This window comes from Salvelinus alpinus, chromosome 6 (assembly GCF_045679555.1).
Source record: "Salvelinus alpinus chromosome 6, SLU_Salpinus.1, whole genome shotgun sequence".
Taxonomy (NCBI): Eukaryota; Metazoa; Chordata; class Actinopteri; order Salmoniformes; family Salmonidae; genus Salvelinus; species Salvelinus alpinus.
In genome coordinates, this window is record NC_092091.1 from 68,088,497 (window position 1) to 68,114,137 (window position 25,641).

General features: G+C 45.6%; 1 protein-coding gene across 12 annotated transcripts in view; it reads left to right on the top strand.

The window, feature by feature from the left end:
* The window catches only part of inpp4b (inositol polyphosphate-4-phosphatase type II B), a 213,152-nt gene that overhangs the window by 115,903 nt on the left and 71,608 nt on the right, over positions 1-25,641 (top strand). For all 12 annotated transcript variants that reach the window (XR_011675687.1, XR_011675685.1, XR_011675684.1 and 9 more), the window contains 2 exons: positions 19,434-19,548; positions 23,371-23,440. Coding sequence is in view for 8 of the 12 variants with exons in the window: in XM_071407530.1 (XP_071263631.1) it covers positions 19,434-19,548; positions 23,371-23,440 (185 nt within the window). In the remaining 4 variants the exon portion in view is untranslated. The remainder of the gene's footprint in view (positions 1-19,433; positions 19,549-23,370; positions 23,441-25,641) is intronic.

Below are 25,641 nucleotides of genomic sequence, written 5' to 3' on the forward strand. Positions count from 1 at the left end.
GACTGTTCCCTCTGTACATCATGGCAAGCAGTACCGGAGCGCCAAGTCTACGACCAAAAGGCTTCTCAACAGCTTTCACCCCCAAATCATAAGACTCCTGAACAGGTAATCAAATGGCTACCCGGACTATTTGCGTTGTGTCTCCCCCAATCCCTCTTTTACGCTGCTGCTACTATCTGTTTATCATATATGCATATTCACTTTAACTATACACTCATGTACATACTACCTCAATTAGCCTGACTAATCGGTACCCCGCACATTGGCTACCCAGACTATCTGCATTGTGTCCCGCCACCCACCACCCGCCAACCCCTCTTTTAAGCTACTGCTACTCTCTGTTTATTATATATGCATAGTCACTTCGACCATACCTACATGTACATACTACCTCAATCAGCCTGACTAACCGGTGCCTGTATATAGCCTCGTTACTGTTATAGCCTCGTTACTGTATATAGCCTTGTTACTGTTATAGCCTCGCTACTGTTATAGCCTCGCTACTGTTATAGCCTCGCTACTGTTATTTTTCACTTTTTACAGTTATTTTTTTCTTTTTCTTATCTATTGTTCACCTAATACCTATTTTTTACTTAAAAATTGCATTGTTGTAAGGTCTACTATGCCTGTTGTATTCGGCGCACGTGACAAATAAACTTTGATTTGAAATGGGTGCATCATTATATGTGTGCCTACACGGGTGTATTAACGCCTGCGGCTGCACAACAGCCCTGACGATCTAAGAGCGTCCAGCGTTCCCTACCTGCAATCAATGGAACCCAGTGGAGTGCTGGTCCGTTACCAGGCATTGCAAATCCATCAAGCCAGTAACTATCGGCAGTAGTAATTACATGCACACTGCCCTGTGTCTATTAGGGATAGGGACTCAGACCATGGCCTGTATCTGATCTAGGATCAGTTCCTCCCTGTCCGTGATGGTATTAATCATGATGTACAGGTGTGGCAAAACTAAAAGGCAAAACTGATCCTAGACCATCACTCGTGCTCCGAGATGCTTGATAAATCCGGGCTCAGAGACTGTGGATTCTCTCTTGTTTTCCCATATGGACCTTAATGAAAGCCACAGTCCTTCTGGGGGGTTGTTCTGTTAGGTTGGAATCAGAGGACACTCGTGAATGTGATCACAATCCACAATGGTTTCTAGGTAACAGAGAAGTCATGTGGTCACACTGAACCGCTACATAGCACAAGGAATGAGGCAATAGACAGCATATACCGTATACTATGTGACTGGTTACCATGCTACATAAAAAACATAACGACTGCTTTACCACTTCCATTGTTACTGTAATCGTATGCCTTCTATAACGTAGACATTATTCAGTAATTGTGGGAACATGTTAATTATTGAATCATCTTGGTCTCTCCGCCCCTCTCGCTCTCCCCCCCTCTCTCTCTGTGTCTCTCTCTCTTGGCCTCTGTGTGTGTTTGCTCTCTTCCTAACTTCCACGGTTGGCAAAATGAGATGCTGGCTTCATGTTCACTCAAGCATGCCATTTTAAAGGGTCAAAGGTGGGTGACAACCATTTCCCTCTCTGCCTCCAACTCCGACAGCATTGGCACAGCACTGTGCATCTAATTGGCTCCACCGTGTATCGAGAACAGCATGTACCAGTAAAACAAACTTCGGGACTGTTTTTGTTTGTAAAGTAAAAGTCTACCTGGTTTATTATGGACAGAATGGCGAGACAATTAAAATGTGATTCGAGCAGCAAACAGCCGCGGTGCCACCGCCCTCCTACAGCCCTATCTGAGCAGCAAACGCTTGTCACAACCAGTTGCCGTCAGAATCGGTTGCTGGAATTTTACCAAGAGCAATTACGCCTCAAAACCCATCTGTTTTACGCCAGAGGAAAGAGCTGTTTTGTCAGCGCTTTCACACTTCATAAAAAAATAATAATTACGCATCCATGTCTGCGCTCGTTGCATCCGTCTCTCTCTCTCTCTCTCTCTCTCTCTCTCTCTCTCTCTCTCTCTCTCTCTCTCTCTCTCTCTCTCTCTCTCTCTCTCTCTCTCTCTCTCTCTCTCTCTCTCTCTCTCTCTCTCTCTCTCTCTCTCTCTCTCTCTCTCTCTCTCTCTCTCTCTCTCTCTCTCTCTCTCTCTCTCTCTCTCTCTCTCTCTCTCTCTCTCTCTCTCTCGGAGTCATTTCAGTGCTTGCGAAAGGGGACGTTCGTTCTCCTCCTGTGTGGTTTTTAATTGAGGGGAAAGCTGCATTCATTGTGGAGGCCGGACGGCGTTTTCTCTCTCCTGTTTTCTTTCTTTTTACTTATCGTCTTGAGCGGATCTCGGCGTTCTCCGTGTTCTGTAGTGCTTCTGAAGTGGCAGGTTTAAGTACGTTATCTGGGAATGAATGACTAAGGAGACTATTGAGCCCCGTCACTTGATTAATGGATGGTATTCATCCACTGTATCGTGAGGAAGGTCAGTGACTGTTCCTGTTTTCTGTCCTGACATCTCCCGCTCTCATTCAATTGTCATCGATCCACACTTGGCTTTTGAATAACCTGACGTGGATGTAATCTAAAATAGAGTTGTCGTCCTCACCACATAAGGACACACAGACACACGCACACACACGCATACCATCCCCAACAAACACACTCTGACTAACACACACACACACAATCCCCAACAAACACACTCTCACTAACACACACACACACACAATCCCCAACAAACACACTCTCACTAACACACACACACACAATCCCCAACAAACACACTCTGACTAACACACACACACACACACAATCCCCAACAAACACACTCTCACTAACACACACACACACACACAATCCCCAACAAACACACTCTCACTAACACACACACACACACACACACAATCCCCAACAAACACACTCTCACTAACACACACACACACACAATCCCCAACAAACACACTCTCACTAACACACACACACACAATCCCCAACAAACACACTCTCACTAACACACACACACACAATCCCCAACAAACACACTCTCACTAACACACACACACACAATCCCCAACAAACACACTCTCACTAACACACACACACCACACAATCCCCAACAAACACACTCTCACTAACACACACACGCATACCATCCCCAACAAACACACTCTCACTAACACACACACGCATACCATCCCCAACAAACACACTCTCACTAACACACACACGCATACCATCCCCAACAAACACACTCTCACTAACACACACACCACACAATCCCCAACAAACACACTCTCACTAACACACACACACGCATACCATCCCCAACAAACACACTCTCACTAACACACACACGCATACCATCCCCAACAAACACACTCTCACTAACACACACACCACACCATCCCCAACAAACACACTCTCACTAACACACACACCACACCATCCCCAACAAACATACTCTCACTAACACACACACACACAATCCCCAACAAACACACTCACTAACACACACACACACACACACAATCCCCAACAAACACACTCTCACTAACACACACACACACACACAATCCCCAACAAACACACTCTCACTAACACACACACACACACACACACAATCCCCAACAAACACACTCTCACTAACACACACACACACACACACACAATCCCCAACAAACACACTCTCACTAACACACACACACACACACAATCCCCAACAAACACACTCTCACTAACACACACACACACACAATCCCCAACAAACACACTCGTGTGTGTGTGTGTGTGTGTGTGTGTGTGTGTGTGTGTGTGTGTGTGTGTGTGTGTGTGTGTGTGTGTGTGTGTGTGTGTGTGTGTGTGTGTGTGTGTGTGTGTGTGTGTGTGTGTGTGTGTGTGTGTGTGTGTGTGTGTGTGTGTGTGTGTGTGCGTGTGTGTGCGTTTATCTTTTTTGTCGTGTTTGTACATGCGTGTGTAGGTGAGTCACTGACTGTGTGGTTGGGATGCTGTGAAGAGACATATCTATCTGCAGTATTAAAGCTGATCTACCCCCCCCCCCCTCCCCAAATAAATAGAAACACTTCACTGCTCTGTCTTTGCCATCTTTAGAATTCAACAAGGTGTCCTTCCACATCACCGTAACGACAATATATCTGTTTCTATTCCAATCTCACCCTAACGAGAGAAACAATTCTTAGTGACAGAGATGAATTAACATGTACTCTGGCTTTAATTGTAAGCCCCACCCCTCTAAAGCAACATCACATGGTGTCATTCCCTCATTCTACGGTGTTTTACATAACCATGGAGATGTAGATAGCCTCGACCCGGAGGCCTCAGAGGAAGAACACTTGACAAATGCTCAAGTATCGCCCAGAAACCACTTTCTCCATGTTAATGATGGATTATAGAGTGTGGACAAATGAGCTAGTCAGACTTGGGACTGCCCTAATTCTCTGGAGAGATATTACACACATAATTCACTGTACTGCAGCGTAGCATACTGGGTATTTTAAAGCATGAATTTTACATTAAAGACGACTAAAAATAGTGGGAGTTTGTTTCTGGTTTGTTCTAGTTCTCTGCAGATATCACACAAATACCTTACTGTACTGTTCCATAACATATTGGAGCATGTTAATCATGACTTTTACATTTAGTCCTATTAGGTGTTTCTCTTGTTAAAGTCTATCTACACTAACTGGGGATTTGTTAATCATGACTTTTTTACGTTTCGACATGCTACTATTGTGGTAGTTTGTCTAAGTCTAGTTTCATCAACGGGCATGAAAAGGTCACAATTCTGTTAGTAGGTTTTAGTAAGGGAACTGGAAGCCACCCAACTGCAGATCAGTCTGTCTGTACAGCGCCAGCCCGGGCGGTGGGTCCCAATGCGATCCTGGCGACCTGTTTGAACAAAGCCTGCAGTGTTGTCACATTGATTGAGGCAGCTCCCCTGAGCACTAAACCCAATTATTGCAGAGTCACGTAAAAAAGAGCTCATTCATTCCCAATGAGTGGCTTTGCAACCCTCTTCAGTCCACTGCAGAGGATTCTACAGAGAGGCTGGTTTCTCCATCAACACGACCCTTATCGTAACATCTGTCCTTAATGACCATGTATCTATAATTAGCCACCATCCAGCTTTATATAGGTCAAGGATCCAACTCGGAGTCGGACAGATATCCTACTAGGCATAGACTTATGGGCCTTGGCGTCTTCACTAGCTGTATAGTAGCCCTATATCTTCCTGTATACAGTAGCAAATCTTTGCCATGTCTGCATGACCACTCGCTCTTGCGATGCGGGACACAGTTCTTAACATGTCCTGAAGGGACTCAACCAACAAACTCCACTTCAGTTGACAAGGAGGAGTAATAGTGGGAGCAAAAAGGGAACTAGCTTTTCTTTAGGGTCCTGCAGTGTATTTCTATCTTATTTTTAGCGTCCCGCGGCTAAAGCTTTAGGCCTCTTAAGGGGTAAGCTAAAGTGCTTCGCTGTACTTCTGTTGCTGTCAGGTTTCTTGGTCTCTCTCTGTGGGAGTTTGGGGACTTTGACGTTTCCATGGAACTTTCCCCTCCCCTGTGCTCTCAAGACACCATTTCAGGGGACCTCTGTGGAGGCGAGACAATGGCCTGTCCTTTCACCCCTGCTCTCACTCACTCTCCTCTCTCTGTGTTTCTATATGTGACGCTCTCACTCTTGTGGTTGACAAGAAGGCATGTTTCCGTGGAACTTTCCCCTCCCCTGTGCTCTCAAGACTCCATTTCAGGGGACCTCTGTGGAGGCGAGACAATTGCCTGTCTCTTCACTTTCACTCCTGCGCTCTTTCTCCTCTCTCTGTGTTTCTGTATGTGACTCTCTTTCTTTCTCTCTCTCGCTCTCCTCTCTCTGTGTTTCTGTATGTGACTCTTTGTGTTTCTGTATGTGACTCTCTTTCTTTCTCGCTCTCCTCTCTCTGTGTTTCTGTATGTGACTCTTTGTGTTTCTGTATGTGACTCTCTCTCTCTCCTCTCTGTGTGTCTGTATCTGACTCGCTCTCTCCTCTCTCTGTGTTTCTGTATCTGACTCTCTCTCTCTCTCTCTGTTTCTGTATGTGACTCTCTCCCTCTCTCTCCTCTCTCTGTGTTTATGTATGTGACTGTGTTTCTGTATGTGACTCTCTCTCTCTCTCTCTCTCCTCTCTGTGTTTGTGACTCTCTCTCTCTCTCTCTCTCTCTCCTCTCTGTGTTTCTGTATCTGACTCTCTCTCTCCTCTCTCTGTGTTTCTGTATCTGACTCTCTCTCTCTCTCTCTCTCTCTCTCTCTCTCTCTCTCTCTCTCTCTCTCGCTCTCTCTCTCTCTCTGTGTGTTTCTGTATGTGACTCTCTCCCTCTCTCTCCTCTCTCTGTTTCTGTATGTGACTCTCTCCCTCTCTCTCCTCTCTTTGTTTCTGTATGTGACTCTCTCTCTCTGTGTTTCTGTATGTGAGTCTCTTTCTCTCCTCTTTCTTTGTTTCTGTATGTGACTCTCTCTCATCTGTGTTTCTGTATGTGACTCTCTCTCCTCTCTTTGTGTTTCTGTATGTGACTCTCTCTCTCCTCTCTTTGTGTTTCTGTATGTGACTCTCTCTCTCTCTCTCTCTCTCTCTCTCTCTCTCTCTCTCTCTCTCTCTCTCTCTCTCTCTCTCTCTCTCTCTCTCTCTCTCTCTCTCTCTCTCTCTCTCTCTCTCTCTCTCTCTCTCTCTCTCTCTCTCTCTCTCTCTCTCTCTCTCTCGGAGTCATTTCAGTGCTTGCGAAAGGGGACGTTCGTTCTCCTCCTGTGTGGTTTTTAATTGAGGGGAAAGCTGCATTCATTGTGGAGGCCGGACGGCGTTTTCTCTCTCCTGTTTTCTTTCTTTTTACTTATCGTCTTGAGCGGATCTCGGCCTTCTCCGTGTTCTGTAGTGCTTCTGAAGTGGCAGGTTTAAGTACGTTATCTGGGAATGAATGACTAAGGAGACTATTGAGCCCCGTCACTTGATTAATGGATGGTATTCATCCACTGTATCGTGAGGAAGGTCAGTGACTGTTCCTGTTTTCTGTCCTGACATCTCCCGCTCTCATTCAATTGTCATCGATCCACACTTGGCTTTTGAATAACCTGACGTGGATGTAATCTAAAATAGAGTTGTCGTCCTCACCACATAAGGACACACAGCACACACACGCACACACACGCATACCATCCCCAACAAACACACTCTGACTAACACACACACACACAATCCCCAACAAACACACTCTCACTAACACACACACACACACAATCCCCAACAAACACACTCTCACTAACACACACACACACAATCCCCAACAAACACACTCTGACTAACACACACACACACACACAATCCCCAACAAACACACTCTCACTAACACACACACACACACACAATCCCCAACAAACACACTCTCACTAACACACACACACACACACACACAATCCCCAACAAACACACTCTCACTAACACACACACACACACAATCCCCAACAAACACACTCTCACTAACACACACACACACAATCCCCAACAAACACACTCTCACTAACACACACACACACAATCCCCAACAAACACACTCTCACTAACACACACACACACAATCCCCAACAAACACACTCTCACTAACACACACACACCACACAATCCCCAACAAACACACTCTCACTAACACACACACGCATACCATCCCCAACAAACACACTCTCACTAACACACACACGCATACCATCCCCAACAAACACACTCTCACTAACACACACACGCATACCATCCCCAACAAACACACTCTCACTAACACACACACCACACAATCCCCAACAAACACACTCTCACTAACACACACACGCATACCATCCCCAACAAACACACTCTCACTAACACACACACGCATACCATCCCCAACAAACACACTCTCACTAACACACACACGCATACCATCCCCAACAAACACACTCTCACTAACACACACACCACACCATCCCCAACAAACACACTCTCACTAACACACACACCACACCATCCCCAACAAACATACTCTCACTAACACACACACACACAATCCCCAACAAACACACTCACTAACACACACACACACACACACAATCCCCAACAAACACACTCTCACTACACACACACACACACACACAATCCCCAACAAACACACTCTCACTAACACACACACACACACACACACAATCCCCAACAAACACACTCTCACTAACACACACACACACACACACACAATCCCCAACAAACACACTCTCACTAACACACACACACACACACAATCCCCAACAAACACACTCTCACTAACACACACACACACACAATCCCCAACAAACACACTCTGTGTGTGTGTGTGTGTGTGTGTGTGTGTGTGTGTGTGTGTGTGTGTGTGTGTGTGTGTGTGTGTGTGTGTGTGTGTGTGTGTGTGTGTGTGTGTGTGTGTGTGTGTGTGTGTGTGTGTGTGTGTGTGTGTGTGTGTGTGTGTGTGTGCGTGTGTGTGCGTTTATCTTTTTTGTCGTGTTTGTACATGCGTGTGTAGGTGAGTCACTGACTGTGTGGTTGGGATGCTGTGAAGAGACATATCTATCTGCAGTATTAAAGCTGATCTACCCCCCCCCCCCCTCCCCAAATAAATAGAAACACTTCACTGCTCTGTCTTTGCCATCTTTAGAATTCAACAAGGTGTCCTTCCACATCACCGTAACGACAATATATCTGTTTCTATTCCAATCTCACCCTAACGAGAGAAACAATTCTTAGTGACAGAGATGAATTAACATGTACTCTGGCTTTAATTGTAAGCCCCACCCCTCTAAAGCAACATCACATGGTGTCATTCCCTCATTCTACGGTGTTTTACATAACCATGGAGATGTAGATAGCCTCGACCCGGAGGCCTCAGAGGAAGAACACTTGACAAATGCTCAAGTATCGCCCAGAAACCACTTTCTCCATGTTAATGATGGATTATAGAGTGTGGACAAATGAGCTAGTCAGACTTGGGACTGCCCTAATTCTCTGGAGAGATATTACACACATAATTCACTGTACTGCAGCGTAGCATACTGGGTATTTTAAAGCATGAATTTTACATTAAAGACGACTAAAAATAGTGGGAGTTTGTTTCTGGTTTGTTCTAGTTCTCTGCAGATATCACACAAATACCTTACTGTACTGTTCCATAACATATTGGAGCATGTTAATCATGACTTTTACATTTAGTCCTATTAGGTGTTTCTCTTGTTAAAGTCTATCTACACTAACTGGGGATTTGTTAATCATGACTTTTTTACGTTTCGACATGCTACTATTGTGGTAGTTTGTCTAAGTCTAGTTTCATCAACGGGCATGAAAAGGTCACAATTCTGTTAGTAGGTTTTAGTAAGGGAACTGGAAGCCACCCAACTGCAGATCAGTCTGTCTGTACAGCGCCAGCCCGGGCGGTGGGTCCCAATGCGATCCTGGCGACCTGTTTGAACAAAGCCTGCAGTGTTGTCACATTGATTGAGGCAGCTCCCCTGAGCACTAAACCCAATTATTGCAGAGTCACGTAAAAAAGAGCTCATTCATTCCCAATGAGTGGCTTTGCAACCCTCTTCAGTCCACTGCAGAGGATTCTACAGAGAGGCTGGTTTCTCCATCAACACGACCCTTATCGTAACATCTGTCCTTAATGACCATGTATCTATAATTAGCCACCATCCAGCTTTATATAGGTCAAGGATCCAACTCGGAGTCGGACAGATATCCTACTAGGCATAGACTTATGGGCCTTGGCGTCTTCACTAGCTGTATAGTAGCCCTATATCTTCCTGTATACAGTAGCAAATCTTTGCCATGTCTGCATGACCACTCGCTCTTGCGATGCGGGACACAGTTCTTAACATGTCCTGAAGGGACTCAACCAACAAACTCCACTTCAGTTGACAAGGAGGAGTAATAGTGGGAGCAAAAAGGGAACTAGCTTTTCTTTAGGGTCCTGCAGTGTATTTCTATCTTATTTTTAGCGTCCCGCGGCTAAAGCTTTAGGCCTCTTAAGGGGTAAGCTAAAGTGCTTCGCTGTACTTCTGTTGCTGTCAGGTTTCTTGGTCTCTCTCTGTGGGAGTTTGGGGACTTTGACGTTTCCATGGAACTTTCCCCTCCCCTGTGCTCTCAAGACGCCATTTCAGGGGACCTCTGTGGAGGCGAGACAATGGCCTGTCCTTTCACCCCTGCTCTCACTCACTCTCCTCTCTCTGTGTTTCTATATGTGACGCTCTCACTCTTGTGGTTGACAAGAAGGCATGTTTCCGTGGAACTTTCCCCTCCCCTGTGCTCTCAAGACTCCATTTCAGGGGACCTCTGTGGAGGCGAGACAATTGCCTGTCTCTTCACTTTCACTCCTGCGCTCTTTCTCCTCTCTCTGTGTTTCTGTATGTGACTCTCTTTCTTTCTCTCTCTCGCTCTCCTCTCTCTGTGTTTCTGTATGTGACTCTTTGTGTTTCTGTATGTGACTCTCTTTCTTTCTCGCTCTCCTCTCTCTGTGTTTCTGTATGTGACTCTTTGTGTTTCTGTATGTGACTCTCTCTCTCTCCTCTCTGTGTGTCTGTATCTGACTCGCTCTCTCCTCTCTCTGTGTTTCTGTATCTGACTCTCTCTCTCTCTCTCTGTTTCTGTATGTGACTCTCTCCCTCTCTCTCCTCTCTCTGTGTTTATGTATGTGACTGTGTTTCTGTATGTGACTCTCTCTCTCTCTCTCTCTCCTCTCTGTGTTTGTGACTCTCTCTCTCTCTCTCTCTCCTCTCTGTGTTTCTGTATCTGACTCTCTCTCTCCTCTCTCTGTGTTTCTGTATCTGACTCTCTCTCTCTCTCTCTCTCTCTCTCTCTCTCTCTCTCTCTCTCTCTCTCTCTCTCTCTCTCTCTCTCTGTGTTTCTGTATGTGACTCTCTCCCTCTCTCTCCTCTCTCTGTTTCTGTATGTGACTCTCTCCCTCTCTCTCCTCTCTTTGTTTCTGTATGTGACTCTCTCTCTCTGTGTTTCTGTATGTGAGTCTCTTTCTCTCCTCTTTCTTTGTTTCTGTATGTGACTCTCTCTCATCTGTGTTTCTGTATGTGACTCTCTCTCCTCTCTTTGTGTTTCTGTATGTGACTCTCTCTCTCCTCTCTTTGTGTTTCTGTATGTGACTCTCTCTCTCTCTCTCTCTCTGTGTTTCTGTATGTGACTCTCTCTCTCCTCTCTCTGTGTTTCTGTATGTGACTCTCGCTCTCTCTCTGTGTGTTTCTGTATGTGACTCTCTCTCTCTCTTTCTCTCTCTCTCCTCTCTGTGTGTTTCTGTATGTGACTCTCGCTCTCCTCTCTCTGTGTTTCTGTATGTGACTCTCGCTCTCTCTCTGTGTGTTTCTGTATGTGACTCTCTCTCTCTCTTTCTCTCTCTCTCCTCTCTGTGTGTTTCTGTATGTGACTCTCGCTCTCTCTCTCTGTGTTTCTGTATGTGACTCTCTCTCTCCTCTCTGTTTCTGTATGTGACTCTCTCTCTCCTCTCTGTTTCTGTATGTGACTCTCTCTCTTGTGGTTGACTAGAAGGCACTCTTTCTCTCTCTCTCCTCTCTCTGTGTTTCTGTATGTGACTCTCTCTCTCCTCTCTGTGTGTTTCTGTATGTGACTCTCTCTCTCTCTCTCCTCTCTCTGTGTTTCTGTATCTGACTCTCTCTCTCTCTCTCTCCTCTGTGTTTCTGTATGTGACTCTCTCATCTGTGTTTCTGTATCTGACTCTCTCTCTCTCTCTCTCTCTCTCTCTCTCTCTCTCTCTGTGTGTTTCTGTATGTGACTCTCTCTCTCCTCTCTTTGTGTTTCTGTATGTGCCTCTCTCTCTCCTCTCTGTGTGTTTCTGTATGTGACTCTCTCTCTTGTGGTTGACTAGAAGGCACTCTTTCTCACATTGCTCATGTTTCTATTTTCTCTCTACCTGACTGTCATTTCCTTTGTCTGTCTTGAACTTCCTGCCCTGGGCTTTTCGTGCTCAACTTTCTAGACGCCTTTGCAGCTGACCCGGCCCAAGGCACTGCATGCCAGGGCTGATGGGAAGGCCGAGCCAAGAGTGGGAGAAACCATGCACGCGTCTTACTGTCCTCTCCATCGATTGGTTTGTTTATGCCTCACTCCAACCCCTGATAGGCCCACTCAATCAAGACTAAAACCTTGATGCCTTGTCAGAACAGTTTCTAAACAGTAGTTTGTTCCAGTCCAGTTTCCATGCTTCATGCCTCAATGACTCAGAGACTACAGTGACCTTCGATACAAATTGAATCTTCTTCTCCCCATGTAAGGACCCTCGGATATGGTTGTAGCATCTGTTACAAGCAGCTTTATTGGGTTATAGGGGACTGCTTAAAGTGATTGCGATGAATGAATCAGGTCCCTCAGTTTAGGTGGCGGTGGCCAAGCCAAAGTCTCCACTACACAGCCCCAGCAGCTGTTAGATGTCACTATGGCTCAGGGCTTTAATTGATTGGCTGGAGTCATGATTCTGAACAGCAGTCATAAAATGGCCTCCATCGGTCAGTTCAGGACAGGTGTGCATTTGGTTGCTCGAGTGCTGTTGCAGCCTTTTGTGCTTTGCGAATGAGTCATGTGAGTTTAAGGAAGTGAAATGGGTTTGAGTAGAAAAGAAAATGGTTTCTCGGAGGAGAAAAAAAAAGAAATGATTTCCAACTTGATATTTCACAGAACAAATAGTTGTTACGTTTTACACTCTCCCTGAGCAAATCATCTCATTTATGGAGCCATTCTTTATTGACTCCAGTTTGCTTGTAATATTCATGGCTCGTATACGTGTCAAAAACCAAGGTTCTTTCAATCCCTATACCACAGACACAGGCAGACAATATATTAATGTTTTCTTAATATTAAAAGGGCGTTACAGGATAAAAGCAACACAGAACGAAACACAAGGACATGCCTGGGCACGCTCACACCACATGCACGCTAGAGTCCATAGTTGTTTAGCTTGGAGCGTTCGTCGCGTCGCCGCTGGCATCACGGGGTTCCGATGCGGTAGTCGTTGTCTCGTCGTAGCAGGCCCTCGTCTGGAGAGGGTGGGGAAAGCTTCATCAGTAACGTCATCATACTGGAAACCATTGGTACACACACACACATGTAATTCACCTTTTCATCCCGAGCAGGATCGCTCTCAATATTCCCTCAAATTTCTTGGGGCACTGAGCCCATTTCAGGTCTGTTGTGCGCAAACTTGAAAATTGTGAAAATTCTGTGCAACTTCCAGCGCGCATTGACTGTGAGCACTGAGGCTGAACCCGCTTTAAGGTACAGTTTTACTGTGAGCACTGAGGCTGTACCCGCTTTAAGGTACAGTTTTACTGTGAACACTGAGGCTGTACCCGCTTTAAGGTACAGTTTTACTGTGAACACTGAGGCTGTACCCGCTTTAAGGTACAGTTTTACTGTGAACACTGAGGCTGTACCCGCTTTAAGGTACAGTTTTAAGTGTCCATATACCAAAGTGACCTAACATCAAAAACAATGGATAAAATGCATCCCATAACATTTTAACATGGAAATAGCTGTTCTATCATTCAGCCTACAGTAGCAGCCAATGTGTGGTGTTCAATGTAGGCCTACATTCCATGAGACTTTTGAAAAAACATGAACCTGTTTATCCACTTGTTCTTCAGACGAGGAGGTGACTGAAAATGTTGTTGTTAGATGCGAAAAAACACTTTAAAAAATAAAAATGCATTATCATTCCCATACCATTATTACAGAGAATCAAACAAATGTATGCTACCCTCTGCCTATGGCTTGAATAAGCTAAGTAGCCAAGTCTTAAAATTCAACACTGCCCCTTTAAGACAAAAGAAAAGCTCTTTACTTGATTCGTTTTCCAAATATGTCTAGAAATCTGCATGTTTAGTGCTCTTGTAGGAAGCAATCAGTCCCCTATTGCTGACTACCTGGGCTAATAACTCACTAACTAGCAGGAAATTAACAAAATGTGCACACGTGGCTACATGCAGCTTTCGTTTTGATCTCAAAACAAGCGCATCTACTACGGGCTGCTCATGCTGAAAACACAGTCCAGTTCAAAGTAAATGGCACAAATGGCAGCTCAGATTTTTTTTAAATGTCTGACAGGTCTGTGTAGAGTACGGGCTGAGTAGTGCGTGACAATGCAATAGAATCCTACTAGAATCCTATGCGTTCTGTTTTGGTATGTTGCATTGAAAGTGGCTAATATTACGTTGATTTGATCACAATTGCCACAGTAAAGGGAAACATTGATAGTGTTAACAAGGAAAACTCTAGAACAGTGCTCACCAACCTGAGTCAAAATGCACGCCGAGATCTACTGCTCCACGTTTTTTTTTACATGACTTAAAAACATGTAAGCCTATGCAACATTAACCAATTAAAAACAGTACTGTAGCAATGACTTTTGTGATGTAAGCTATAGACCCAATACATCATAATCGCGTATTGGCTTTGCTGGAATTGCACTGCCAATGCATTGTTGTTCGGGCCATTTTTTTTACAATTACATTTCAAAATTTGAGGTAGGCTATATAATCACACAGGTAATAGATCCGTGGTTGTATTACTTGTGAAGCACAGCTGAGTGAGCATACATTAAAATCAGTAGCTTTTTATTTTACTGGGCTGATGGTGCCTGCGTCTGATGCTCAGTCTCGGCGGAGGGAGAGAGCCACAGACTGAGGGTCTGCCTCTCAACATCCCACCGCTCTTCCTTTCCTCCACCGACACTGACCAAAAAGGGACACCGTCTTCCAGCTGATTGTGAAACTCGAGTCGCACCGCATTATTTCTGCCTCATGCACAAATTCATGTTGTTACTCCTATGAACAGAGAAATTGAAAAATTCCTCGATATTAATAATAACAACAATGCAAGCCTATAGATACACGTTCCTACTCATTCATTACTGCTGCAGTGCTTGTTGTAGCGCTGAGTGGAAATGGGAAGAACGGGCATTTTAAAAGTGTTGAATACAAAGTGTTGACAGTGATGTGTAAGAACTTAAACATGAAGTCACTCATAAAAACAGAAGCTCTTTGCTGTATTCGTTGAGTCTCGCTCTAGTCATGGTTATTTAAATGTTTTGAAATCTCACAGTATCAACTTTGCTGTAGATTTATTTTATGCCTGCTACGTTACTGCAGACACAGTCATCTGAGCCATCCGATTGGCCAGCTGTAGGCCAATAGTGCACTTGATCTGCTCTCTGGGCCCGCCAGGAAGGCAGAGTTTGCACCTTCAGACACGTGGTTCAAAATGAAATGGTTCAAAATGGCAACATTTCATCCACCCGGCGCGCAGGGCAGCTGAATCAGGTGCACCTACCTCCAACAGCCCAAGAACCAAAAAAAAAGGAACACAAGGCTTTATCATTGGGTTTTTTACAGAAATGTTTGGCGATCGACTAGGAATGTCTTGAAGATCGACCAGTTGATATTGCTCGACCGGTTGGTGACCACAGCTCTAGAAAATTGACTGAAGTTCAATCTTGTGTTTCTCTCTGTGGGCTGATGTTTCTGTGCGCACAGCTTGGTCACACTCATCCGGTCCCCTCTCCCCAGACACTGTGGCTGAGCACAGCCTGTGTCACCTGTCCTCTTCCATTGCTGGCTTGAATCTCCTGAACAATGCTCCTCTCCTCAGGTGTGGGGGTTATGACTCAGGTCCCTGACGAACACTACTTACCACAGCTAGACAAACACTGAAAAGGAGGTTAACCAATTCAAAGTAAAGGAAGTCGCTCAAATAAGGAAATAAGAAATAAACCGAAACGCCACACGATAGGATACATATTTAAATCACTTCTAGGTTAATACATTCAAAATAAAGCACACAGGATGGAATAAAGTAAAAGGACTAAATCGAGCGACTTGCATTTCATCACCCAGACTAGTATGAATTATTAGTACAGATTTGTGTTACTTTGAGACATGTTTGCAAACTGAAGAAGGGTTACAAAATAAATCACCCTTAAATGCAATAAACGGCTTCCTTAATAACTCATTGTTTTGTGAACGATTCCAAATTCCAGGCACTTTAAAGACATACCTCCGCAATGTTTTACCTCATATTCATCATCTCCAGAACCAGTGTTTACTTTACAAACGGCATCGAAGTGTCCCTTTTTAAGCACATCATTTTTTTTGTCTCTTTAACGAAGCTGCTCTGATTTAAGCACTGTCACGAAAAGTGAACTCTGGGCCAATTAGTAGATGAGGACAGTTGAGCGGGGAGATCACAGGCGGGCAGAGCAATCTGTAGATGCTGTTCAATGCCAACTCCAGAACCGAGGAAGAGGAGGTGGAGAAATGGTGAGAGGATGGAGGAGAGGAGCTTATTTACTGTCCTCAACTTTTTTCCCGGCAGCGCTCCGCAGCAGGCAGCTTCAAAGTTAATTTGAGGTCAATCACAGCTCTAACAGATAGATTGTAGCTGCGCTGCTCGCTGCAACCATCTTGTCAGGAAGGCGACTTCTGTTCGCGCGCTCGCTTGGTTTGAACCAACCTCTCCTTAACCTGCCTTTAAGCTATAATGGTCATTATCTCTCTCTCACACACACACACACACACACACACACACACTGATATCAGAAAACTGTGAAAACGTGGTATTTTAAAGATGCCAAGTATATGACATATCACCCCCCCATCCGTGTGCACGCTACAGTCTGTACAACTATGACATCATCTCCCATCGCTCCCACACATAAATCAATTACCTTAAAGACGTTCTCCAGCTATTTGTTTTACCTTTACTGTTGAAAAGCGATATCCCAAATATACATACAGTGAAGTACACACACTAAAAGGCAAAAAAAAATGTTTGAGCAAAATAGTGTTGTTTGTAGACACAGTTGCAAACTTCAAGGAGCTGGTCTGATGGGGAGATATGATGTCATCGGCCTCTCTCCTTTCTTGAGGAACAATAGAGAACAAAAGAGGATTCCTGGACCACCTATTGAGATGTGCCTTTTGTGAAGTAAATCACGTGATAAATGATCTGCAAATGAGACTGGAGCAGGAGTTTACGGCCTTGCATGGAGTAGGAGTAGGACTTTAAAGCCTACACTGTTTGCTTAAGTGCAATGTTTCATTATGGTAAGGTGCTCAAGCAATCTGGAAAGTGTACCTAGGTGGGCCACTGTCGCCCCGTTGCAGTAACGGTGGTGGTCTGCTAGCTGTGCAACAGGTGTTAAAAACAGCGACATGCTCATCTCCTTTTCTCCATTATAAGCCGAGGGAACGAGCGGCTCGATCTGGACTGACCATGTTTACTCAGTCAGGGTGACTTTCCGGAATGTTCTCTGTGTGGTGGAGAGGGGGATGAGGGATGAGTGGAAAAGGAGGGAGAGGAGGTGGGTTGGGGTGGGGTGGGGGGGTACCAAGAAAGATAAACACTGAAGCAGATGTCTGGCGTGGGTCCTGGGATCCATCAACATACTTCTATCTCTCTGTGTAGCAAGGGACCGCCTTGTGCAAATGAGTCTCTGAGCGACAACGCCGCTGCTGCAGTTCCTCGAGTCCCTCTTCAGATCAGTCTCTTCTCCCTCTCCATCCTTCAACTCCCTCCCTTCCTCTCCTCCTCTCCACGGGGTAGCATCCCCTTCTTTCTCTCTCCAGGCCCAGAGTACCTCTCCAGATCCCTGTCTTCTCCCTCTCCATCCCTCACCATCCCTCTCCTCTCCTTCTCTCCCCAGGGTGTCATCCCCCTCTCCTCCCCCCTCTCTCTCTCTCTCCCTCTCGCACCCCAGGCTTTGGCTGTGATTATGATAGCCCTTAATTGTCCACTGGGAGTGGGACCAGGCCCATTAATGCTAGATCAATCTGACTGGGGGATTAGATCACATGCTGCTAGCTTAATACCCAGTGAGAATTGTTCATTTAAGTGTGTGTGTGACGAACTACTGCTGTCAATGGATTTACCATCAGATCATGGTTAGAAAAGTAATTGGGGCTCCCTAAAATGAGAACGGTGGTATCTGTTTTGTATCTGTCACCGAAGGAGGGAGAGGGTGTGTAACACAGTGACTTGACCACAATGTGCTGGGGGTGAAGCAACTTGGACGCAGCGATGTTGCTTTTGGATTCATGTAACACCCCCAGCAACTGATAAGCAATTCATCTGCAACTTGGTGGCATCCAGATCAGTTGCAAACTTTTCAACTTTTGTGAAACTCGTTGCAAGCAACACAATCAAAACAAAAGCTTTTGTCGCGTGATCCATTCGAAGGTGCAGAACGCCGACCCAGTTGTCATGTCAACACAGCTGTCGCTCGCGCTGCCTGTTGCTGCCGGAACCGCCCTCAAGGTTGATAGAAGCGACATAATTAGTTAAACGGGAGCTGTAGATTTTGGCATCGACTAGTAAAGGTTTTTGCATGTGGTTTGGCTGTCAATACATTTCATTTTTAAAGTAAACCCAGACCAGTTTCAACTAGCTAGCCTAAGCTTAGTTAGTTGCTAGCCTAAGCTTAGTTAGTTGCTAGCCTTAGCTCAGTTAGTTGCTAGCTTGGTTAGTTAGTCGATAGCTAGCTAGCCAGCTAGAACAGTGCTGGCAATTTCAATTTGGCTAGCTACATTTTACAGACAGCATTTCTTTCTAAATCCTTAACGAAAAGGTTCGATAAACAAATTATTTGTGAAAATCACAATGAGGTGATTTACCCAATAAATGACTGGGAGTTTATTTTTTTATAGCTTATTGAATCACAATGTAACGCAACAGATGCCATTGGTTTAGAATGTTCAAACCACATTGTTGTACGCCATTCCAATGGTGTTTCAGTCGCTTCGGGTATCAGCAAAGTTGATTGAGATGTCACTTGCAACGGCAATAAACATTTCTAGAGAAACTCCAGCCTACAGTCTCTATTGACCTCTCAGTCTCTGTTCCTCACCACCTCTTCTTTTCTCCATCAACAACTCTATTCTCTGTCCCATTGGCTGCTCCATCTCTATTCTCTGTCCCATTGGCTGCTCCATCTCTATTCTCTGTCCCATTGGCTGCTCCATCAACAACTCTATTCTCTGTCCCATTGGCTGCTCCATCTACACCTCTATTCTCTGTCCCATTGGCTGCTCCATCTACACCTCTATTCTCTGTCCCATTGGCTGCTCCATCAACAACTCTATTCTCTGTCCCATTGGCTGCTCCATCTACACCTCTATTCTCTGTCCCATTGGCTGCTCCATCTACACCTCTATTCTCTGTCCCATTGGCTGCTCCATCAACACATCTATTCTCTGTCCCATTGGCTGCTCCATCTACACCTCTATTCTCTGTCCCATTGGCTGCTCCATCAACACATCTATTCTCTGTCCCATTGGCTGCTCCATCAACACTTCTATTCTCACTCTCACTTCTGCCCTCTTTTCTCTCTCGTTCCCGTAGTTGACACTCTCTCCACTCTCCCCCAGGTCTTCTGATGGTGTGTTGGCGGTGGGGACAGTGTTGGTGAGCCGTGTGAACACGGGGGAGATGGAGGAGGGAGACATGGATCACATCACGGCCGACGTGCAGCAGGCCCAGAAGGTGAGGACGTGTGTGTGTGTGTGTTTGTATGAGAGTCGTTCCCCTCCAGATGTCTCGGCTAGCACTAATGCTTGCAGGATTAGTCTGTCACTGCTCAAGTGGCCCAATGAGATTCATCAAGCCCTTACAGCCCTTGGATCCTGTGTGTGTGTGTGTGTGTGGGGGGGGGGGGGTAAGAGTGTGACGAGAGGGCGAGAGTGGGATAGGGACTCTTAGACACTGCATATGTTTATCGTGTGTGTGTGCGTACGCCGTTTGCGTGTGTGTGGGGGAGAGAGAGAGGGCAAGCCAGAGAAGCCATTGGTTTAGACAGCCTGAATGCTGTGCGTGATTATGTGCACAGACAAAGAGCATTAGAGAATTAGAGGGAGCGTCATACATCCTTCTTCTATATGTGAGGGAGAGTCGACTAAACCCAGTTCCCCGTAGCCTTCTAGCCTTCCTACGAGACTCACCTCGTCTGAATAAATGGCATCTCCCTTGTGAGACCATCCCACCTACAATCAACTATGCTAATCCACCACGACATACTGCACCATCTGAGAAACACAGGAGTGAGAGCGAGAGACAGGAAGAGAAAGAGAGCGAGAGACAGGAAGAGAAAGAGAGCGAGAGAGATGATGTCTTCTTCCGAGATCGCCAGGTACCTGAAGAGTGCTCAAACGTCCTCCCAATGGGGTGTTTTCACACCAAAAACAAAGTTTATGTATGTACTTTACCTTCATTTGACTCGTTATTACACCCAATGGGAATATTTAGTTTAGTCTCAAATATAATAATATGTGTAGCATATAAGCACTGTACTTGCAACAAGATGTCACGGTCTCACTTCAGTTTTCAACGTTTGTTTAGGTTTAGGCATTAATTCCGACTGGTTAAGGTTTAAGATAATGTTAAAACAGGAAAAAAAAATTGTGCCTAGCACTGGGTTTGATCCCACGATCCTCCGAACCTCGGTCTCCATCCACAACGCCCTAGCAAGCCGCGAACCTCGGTCTCCATCCACAACGCCCTAGCAAGCCGCGAACCTCGGTCTCCATCCACAACGCCCTAGCAAGCCGCGAACCTCGGTCTCCATCCACAACGCCCTAGCAAGCCGCGAACCTCGGTCTCCATCCACAACGCCCTAGCAAGCCGCGAACCTACTTGATGGTAATAGGCATTCACACTGCCCCTAGTGGATGGTATTGAAGGCATCTCCCGACATCCTGGGGTCCTGGACAAATGTGGAATACTGAAGTTGATCTGGTGTGACCTGGCTGGTGGTTGTACATGTATGAGGAGGCAGTCAAAATGGATCTGCGTATAGTAGAATTGATGTCTTTCTGAGAGGAGATAACATAACTCCGTAGCATAGGGTGTTCACTGACCCAGTCTAACTGTAGTCTGTTGACACTTCTCCTCGTTGCAGCAAAATGACCTTTGCTCTGTGTGTGTGTGTGTGTGTGTGTGTGTGTGTGTGTGTGTGTGTGTGTGTGTGTGTGTGTGTGTGTGTGTGTGTGTGTGTGTGTGTGTGTGTGTGTGTGTGTGCGTGCGTGCGTGCGTGCGTGCGTGCGTGCGTGCGTGCGTGCGTGCGTGCGTGCGTGCGTGCGTGCGTGCGTGCGTGCGTGCGTGCGTGCGTGCGTGCGTGCGTGCGTGCGTGCGTGCGTGCGTGCGTGCGTGCGTGCGTGCGTGCGTGCGTGCGTGCGTGCGTGCGTGCGTGCGTGCGTGCGTGCGTGCGTGCGTGCGTGCGTGCGTGCGTGCGTGCGTGCGTGCGTGCGTGCGTGCTACCACTGTGTGTAAGTCAGAGTCACAGAGAGCAGTCTTATATAATTGACTAGGGCTCTAACCTGGCTGGCTGCCTCTGAGTCCTGCTCTCTTTTGATGGGGTACGGTGTGTGTGTGGGTGGACAATTTCTCTTAAGGTTTACACAGCAATTTTTAAGTTTTTCAGTTAAAACCTTCAGAAGAGTTTAATAAAATTCCACTTGAATTCAAGATACATCTGTGCTGCTGCCAGCAACAGTTCGGGTCTCACGGTACGTCCCTCTCAGACGGTTTAGTGTTGCCCCTGTTCTACCATTACAGTACCTCAATCCCACCTCGCAAAGTTAGCATTTCCTTCTCATTTAACTTCTCAACGTATTGCCATACAGGACCTCACTGTTGTCGCTTGCCTTTCCCTGCCACTACAACGATGTAGTGGTAGAGAGTTGACTCCAAAATAGTAGATTGCACGTTGACTCTGGATGTCGACTCGCATTTCTGAGTGTCAAGATTCCTTAAATTCAGTATTTTTGGAATGGAGGAGACTGATTAGCTGCCGTACTTCTGAGAACACAAACACTCGCGTCTTTCATAGCGAGCTAGCGAGGGACGGAGAGAGAGGGGAGGGGCACAGTATAGGCCCGTCGGCCACCAGGCACACAGAGTCAGAACCGTGGACTAGGCCTATCTATCGGCTATCAAAAGCTGTGTCTTGCAATGGAATGCCGTATCTTGCTATTTCTTAGCTTGCAATGTGTCGGAACTTCAGTAAAGCAAGGCCAATCATCAATGAATAGGCTACGTTATTGACACGAGCGAGATGCAGCACTTCGCTCTCACATAGTCACACACTGTCTCTGTTCGCGTCACGCTGTTCACACCGTGGTAGCTAGCCAGGGCACCAAAACAGGGGGAAACTTGAGTCTTGCGCTTCAACACTCTTATTTGTTGCTGAAATTGACCCACTATGCTACTTTCTCCATCTACGTAAAAAAACAACATTTGTTTTTCAGTTAGGGATTTTAATTAACGTTAAGATCCCAATTTAGTTTAAACTTTTTAGCATTTAAATGTTCACACCCCTAAGACTATGCATGATTATGTGATTCATAGATGCCACTGAATGGAAGTGTTACTGAATGGAAGTGTTACTGAATGGAAGTGTTACTGAATGGAAGTGTTACTGAATGGAAGTGTTACTGAATGGAAGTGCAACACACGAAAATGGAAATGAAATTATCATGGAGTTTCACTGAAAGTCGCAATCTCCTGCTCAGTTCCTCTGGCGTGAACAGAGCCACATCATATCATGTGGACTTTCACCCCTGTTCAATTCCTCTGGCGTGAACAGAGCCACATCATATCGTGTGGACTTTCACCCCTGTTCAATTCCTCTGGCGTGAAGAAAGCTACCTTGTTTCACTATGGTCCTCTGACGTGAAGAAAGCTACCTTGTTTCACTATGGTCCTCTGACGTGAAGAAAGCTACCTTGTTTCACTATATTCCCCTGACGTGAAGAAAACTACTTTGCTTCACTAAGTTCCTCTGACGTGAAGAAAGCTACCTTGTTTCACTAAATTCCACTTTTTTCTCAAAAGTAGCAGTCCAAGTAGTTGGTACCTGCTAAAGTGTATTTCTGATGGTTTGTCAGCCTCGATGCCACTGACAAGAGAGGCCTGAAAACTGTTGGTTGTCACTAGCACTTTGACATTTTGTCCTACACGCATTATCAAAAAGTGACATACAGCAGCTTGTGATGGGAAGATACCAATTATTTAAGGGGACGGCGACAAACACATGGAGCGTTCTTGAATGACGAAGGGTTGGTCTGTCTGTCTGTCTGTGCACCTATGTGTTTAGCTTCACCTGTCATTTACCTCCTGCTGAGCTAAATTAAAATGTATTTAAAGAGCAAGACATGCTGAACCAACAACATGTCAAGCTAGACGTGGCCGCCCCGCTGCTCAGAGAAAAGCAGAGTTAAATGTACATTCATATGTGTGTGTTTGATGGTGGAGATTTGACATGTACATGTAAACATCAAACATCTCTCTCTCTCTCTCTTCTTTCCACAGTGCACCTTAGTTTGTGAGTCATCACAGGGAACCCCAAACGACAAAGATAATAGCCCCCTGACGGGTGCTGGTAAGTTCAACTACGCTTGTTCCTTCTACCTTTAAACACCTATAATTTAACTGCTGACTTCCATCGTCATGGCAACCCTGTAATCAGTGGGAAGAGCTTTAAGGCTAATTTGATCCTCTCTAATTTGATCCCCCTTCCTCCCCTGTCTCACCAACCACCCCAATCTCTCCTAGTGAAATTAGTTTATTACTGAAAAGATTTATCTCATGTTTTTTTGCATTTTCCCTTAAAAAAAAACTATTACACCCCTGTAATTACCATGACCTAGTGTTACCCCCAAAAGCAGCTTGAAATTGACAAAGTGTAATAAAGTGATACATTAAGTTAACCCCCACGTCATGGTTTTCTCATTGGAAAGTGCGCCGCCCTTGACTAACCTTCTCCCGCCAAAGAGATTGGAAGTCTCAATGGGGCTACCCATTTTGATTAAAGAATTCATATTATTCATTCTCAGATTAAAAGGGGAAGCCTTGGTTCAAGTAAGTAAAGGGAGGGAGAGCCAGTTGACAGTGGAAAAGGTGTGAGACTTGGCCAACGTTGGCTCTAAAGGAATTCACCCCTTTGTAACCTTTTATTCATTATCTACAGCACCATACCAGTGTCTCCGATGACATCATAGTGGGACCTTTTCTTCTTTTCTATTTGACGACAACATTTAGAAAATGCCTTTTTCAAACATCTAGACACTGGTATGGGTGCAGGACAGGACTAATATGATGTACAGAAAAATATATATAAAATGGTGAAGTGACCCTTTAAAGGAGGTTTTAATATCCCCAGACAAGGTGAAAGTCCGCCTGCCTCCCTTGGCTGCTCCAGTCCTGGTTCTGTATCTGTTCTGTGTGGACTGGCTGGAGAGGCAGACAAGAGGAAGCGACGCCACGTCGATCCTGTGATACCAATTAAGGGAGAAGCCCCCGAATGGCGCAACACACTTCACTTGTTACCCGATCACTGGGAGCAGGGAGAAACTAGCCGAAACACCAGGAGTGAGAAAAAGTGAGAGGGAAAGAGGGAGGAGGAGAAGGAGAGACTTGAGAAGGTCACTGCTCCCTGCTGTGTTGGGAATACAAAGCCCTTCTTTCTCTTTTCTTATCACTCGTTCCTCTCCAGAGGGGAAAAGAAACCCTTCTGAGTTTCCAACTCATCCTCCTCTTCTTCAATGCTTTTTTTCTTTCCCTTCCTCATTATCGTATCTCGGTACTTTCTAGAAAGTCTTATCTTCGTCTTTTTCTCTGTCTCTATTTCCGTCCTCAGCGTGTGTTGGTATGACTTTCCTTGCAGCTCTGTTCTCTATACCCGTCGTCATTGTCACTATCTGTCGCAATTAGCTAGCGAGAGGCAGGCACCAGGGGGCTGTGCAACCCGCCTTCCTGCGCGGGGTGGGTTGCAGGAAGGCGGGTGGCACAGCTGCGTCCCATCACTATAACACGCTCCCCGCAGACTTAGAGAGATTGACTAATGCAATTTATCCCTTCACTTGTATTACCTTTCAGAGGGGGGAGAGCAGAGAAGGATGCACACACACACACACACACACACACATCCACACACACACAATACACACACACACATCCACACACACAATACACACACACACACAGGAGGGGGGGACGCCCAGGGAAGAAGTAATTTCCTTAAGAGGTGTGGGGAGAGGAGGACGGAGCAATCTGATTGGCCTCCAGATTAGCGTGGCGGCGGGGGGAGGTCAGAGGTTAATCTGCTCCTTCGACCGTGTCCGCTGCAAGGAGGAAGTACCAGTCATCCCTTCATCTCGCTCTCAATCTGTCCCTCTCACCTCTCCCTCTCTCTCTTTAATTCCGACTTACTCTTTGAAATGCCCTCTAGAATCCTGTCCCTCTCCACATAGCAGCAGCAACGGTGTCATTTAATAATCCAAGATCAAGCTCTCCATTTCAAATCATAGCTATACTTTTTCATTTGATGTAATCATTAATATAATGATTATGGAAAAAATGATGGCTAAAAAGCTTAAAGGGCCCACCTCAGAGGAAGTTTCCGCGCCTATTTCGAGTAATTCCTGTCCTAGAAAGAAAATCCTTGTTTAGGCTCCACCTCGACGACTGACGCAGGCTGCTAATACATATTCAGGAATTGGGGGTGGGAACGTTGTGGTGATTTCCAGGTGTAGCAGAGAAATAAGGTATAATAAATAATATAAATAATCTGCGGCCAACAAG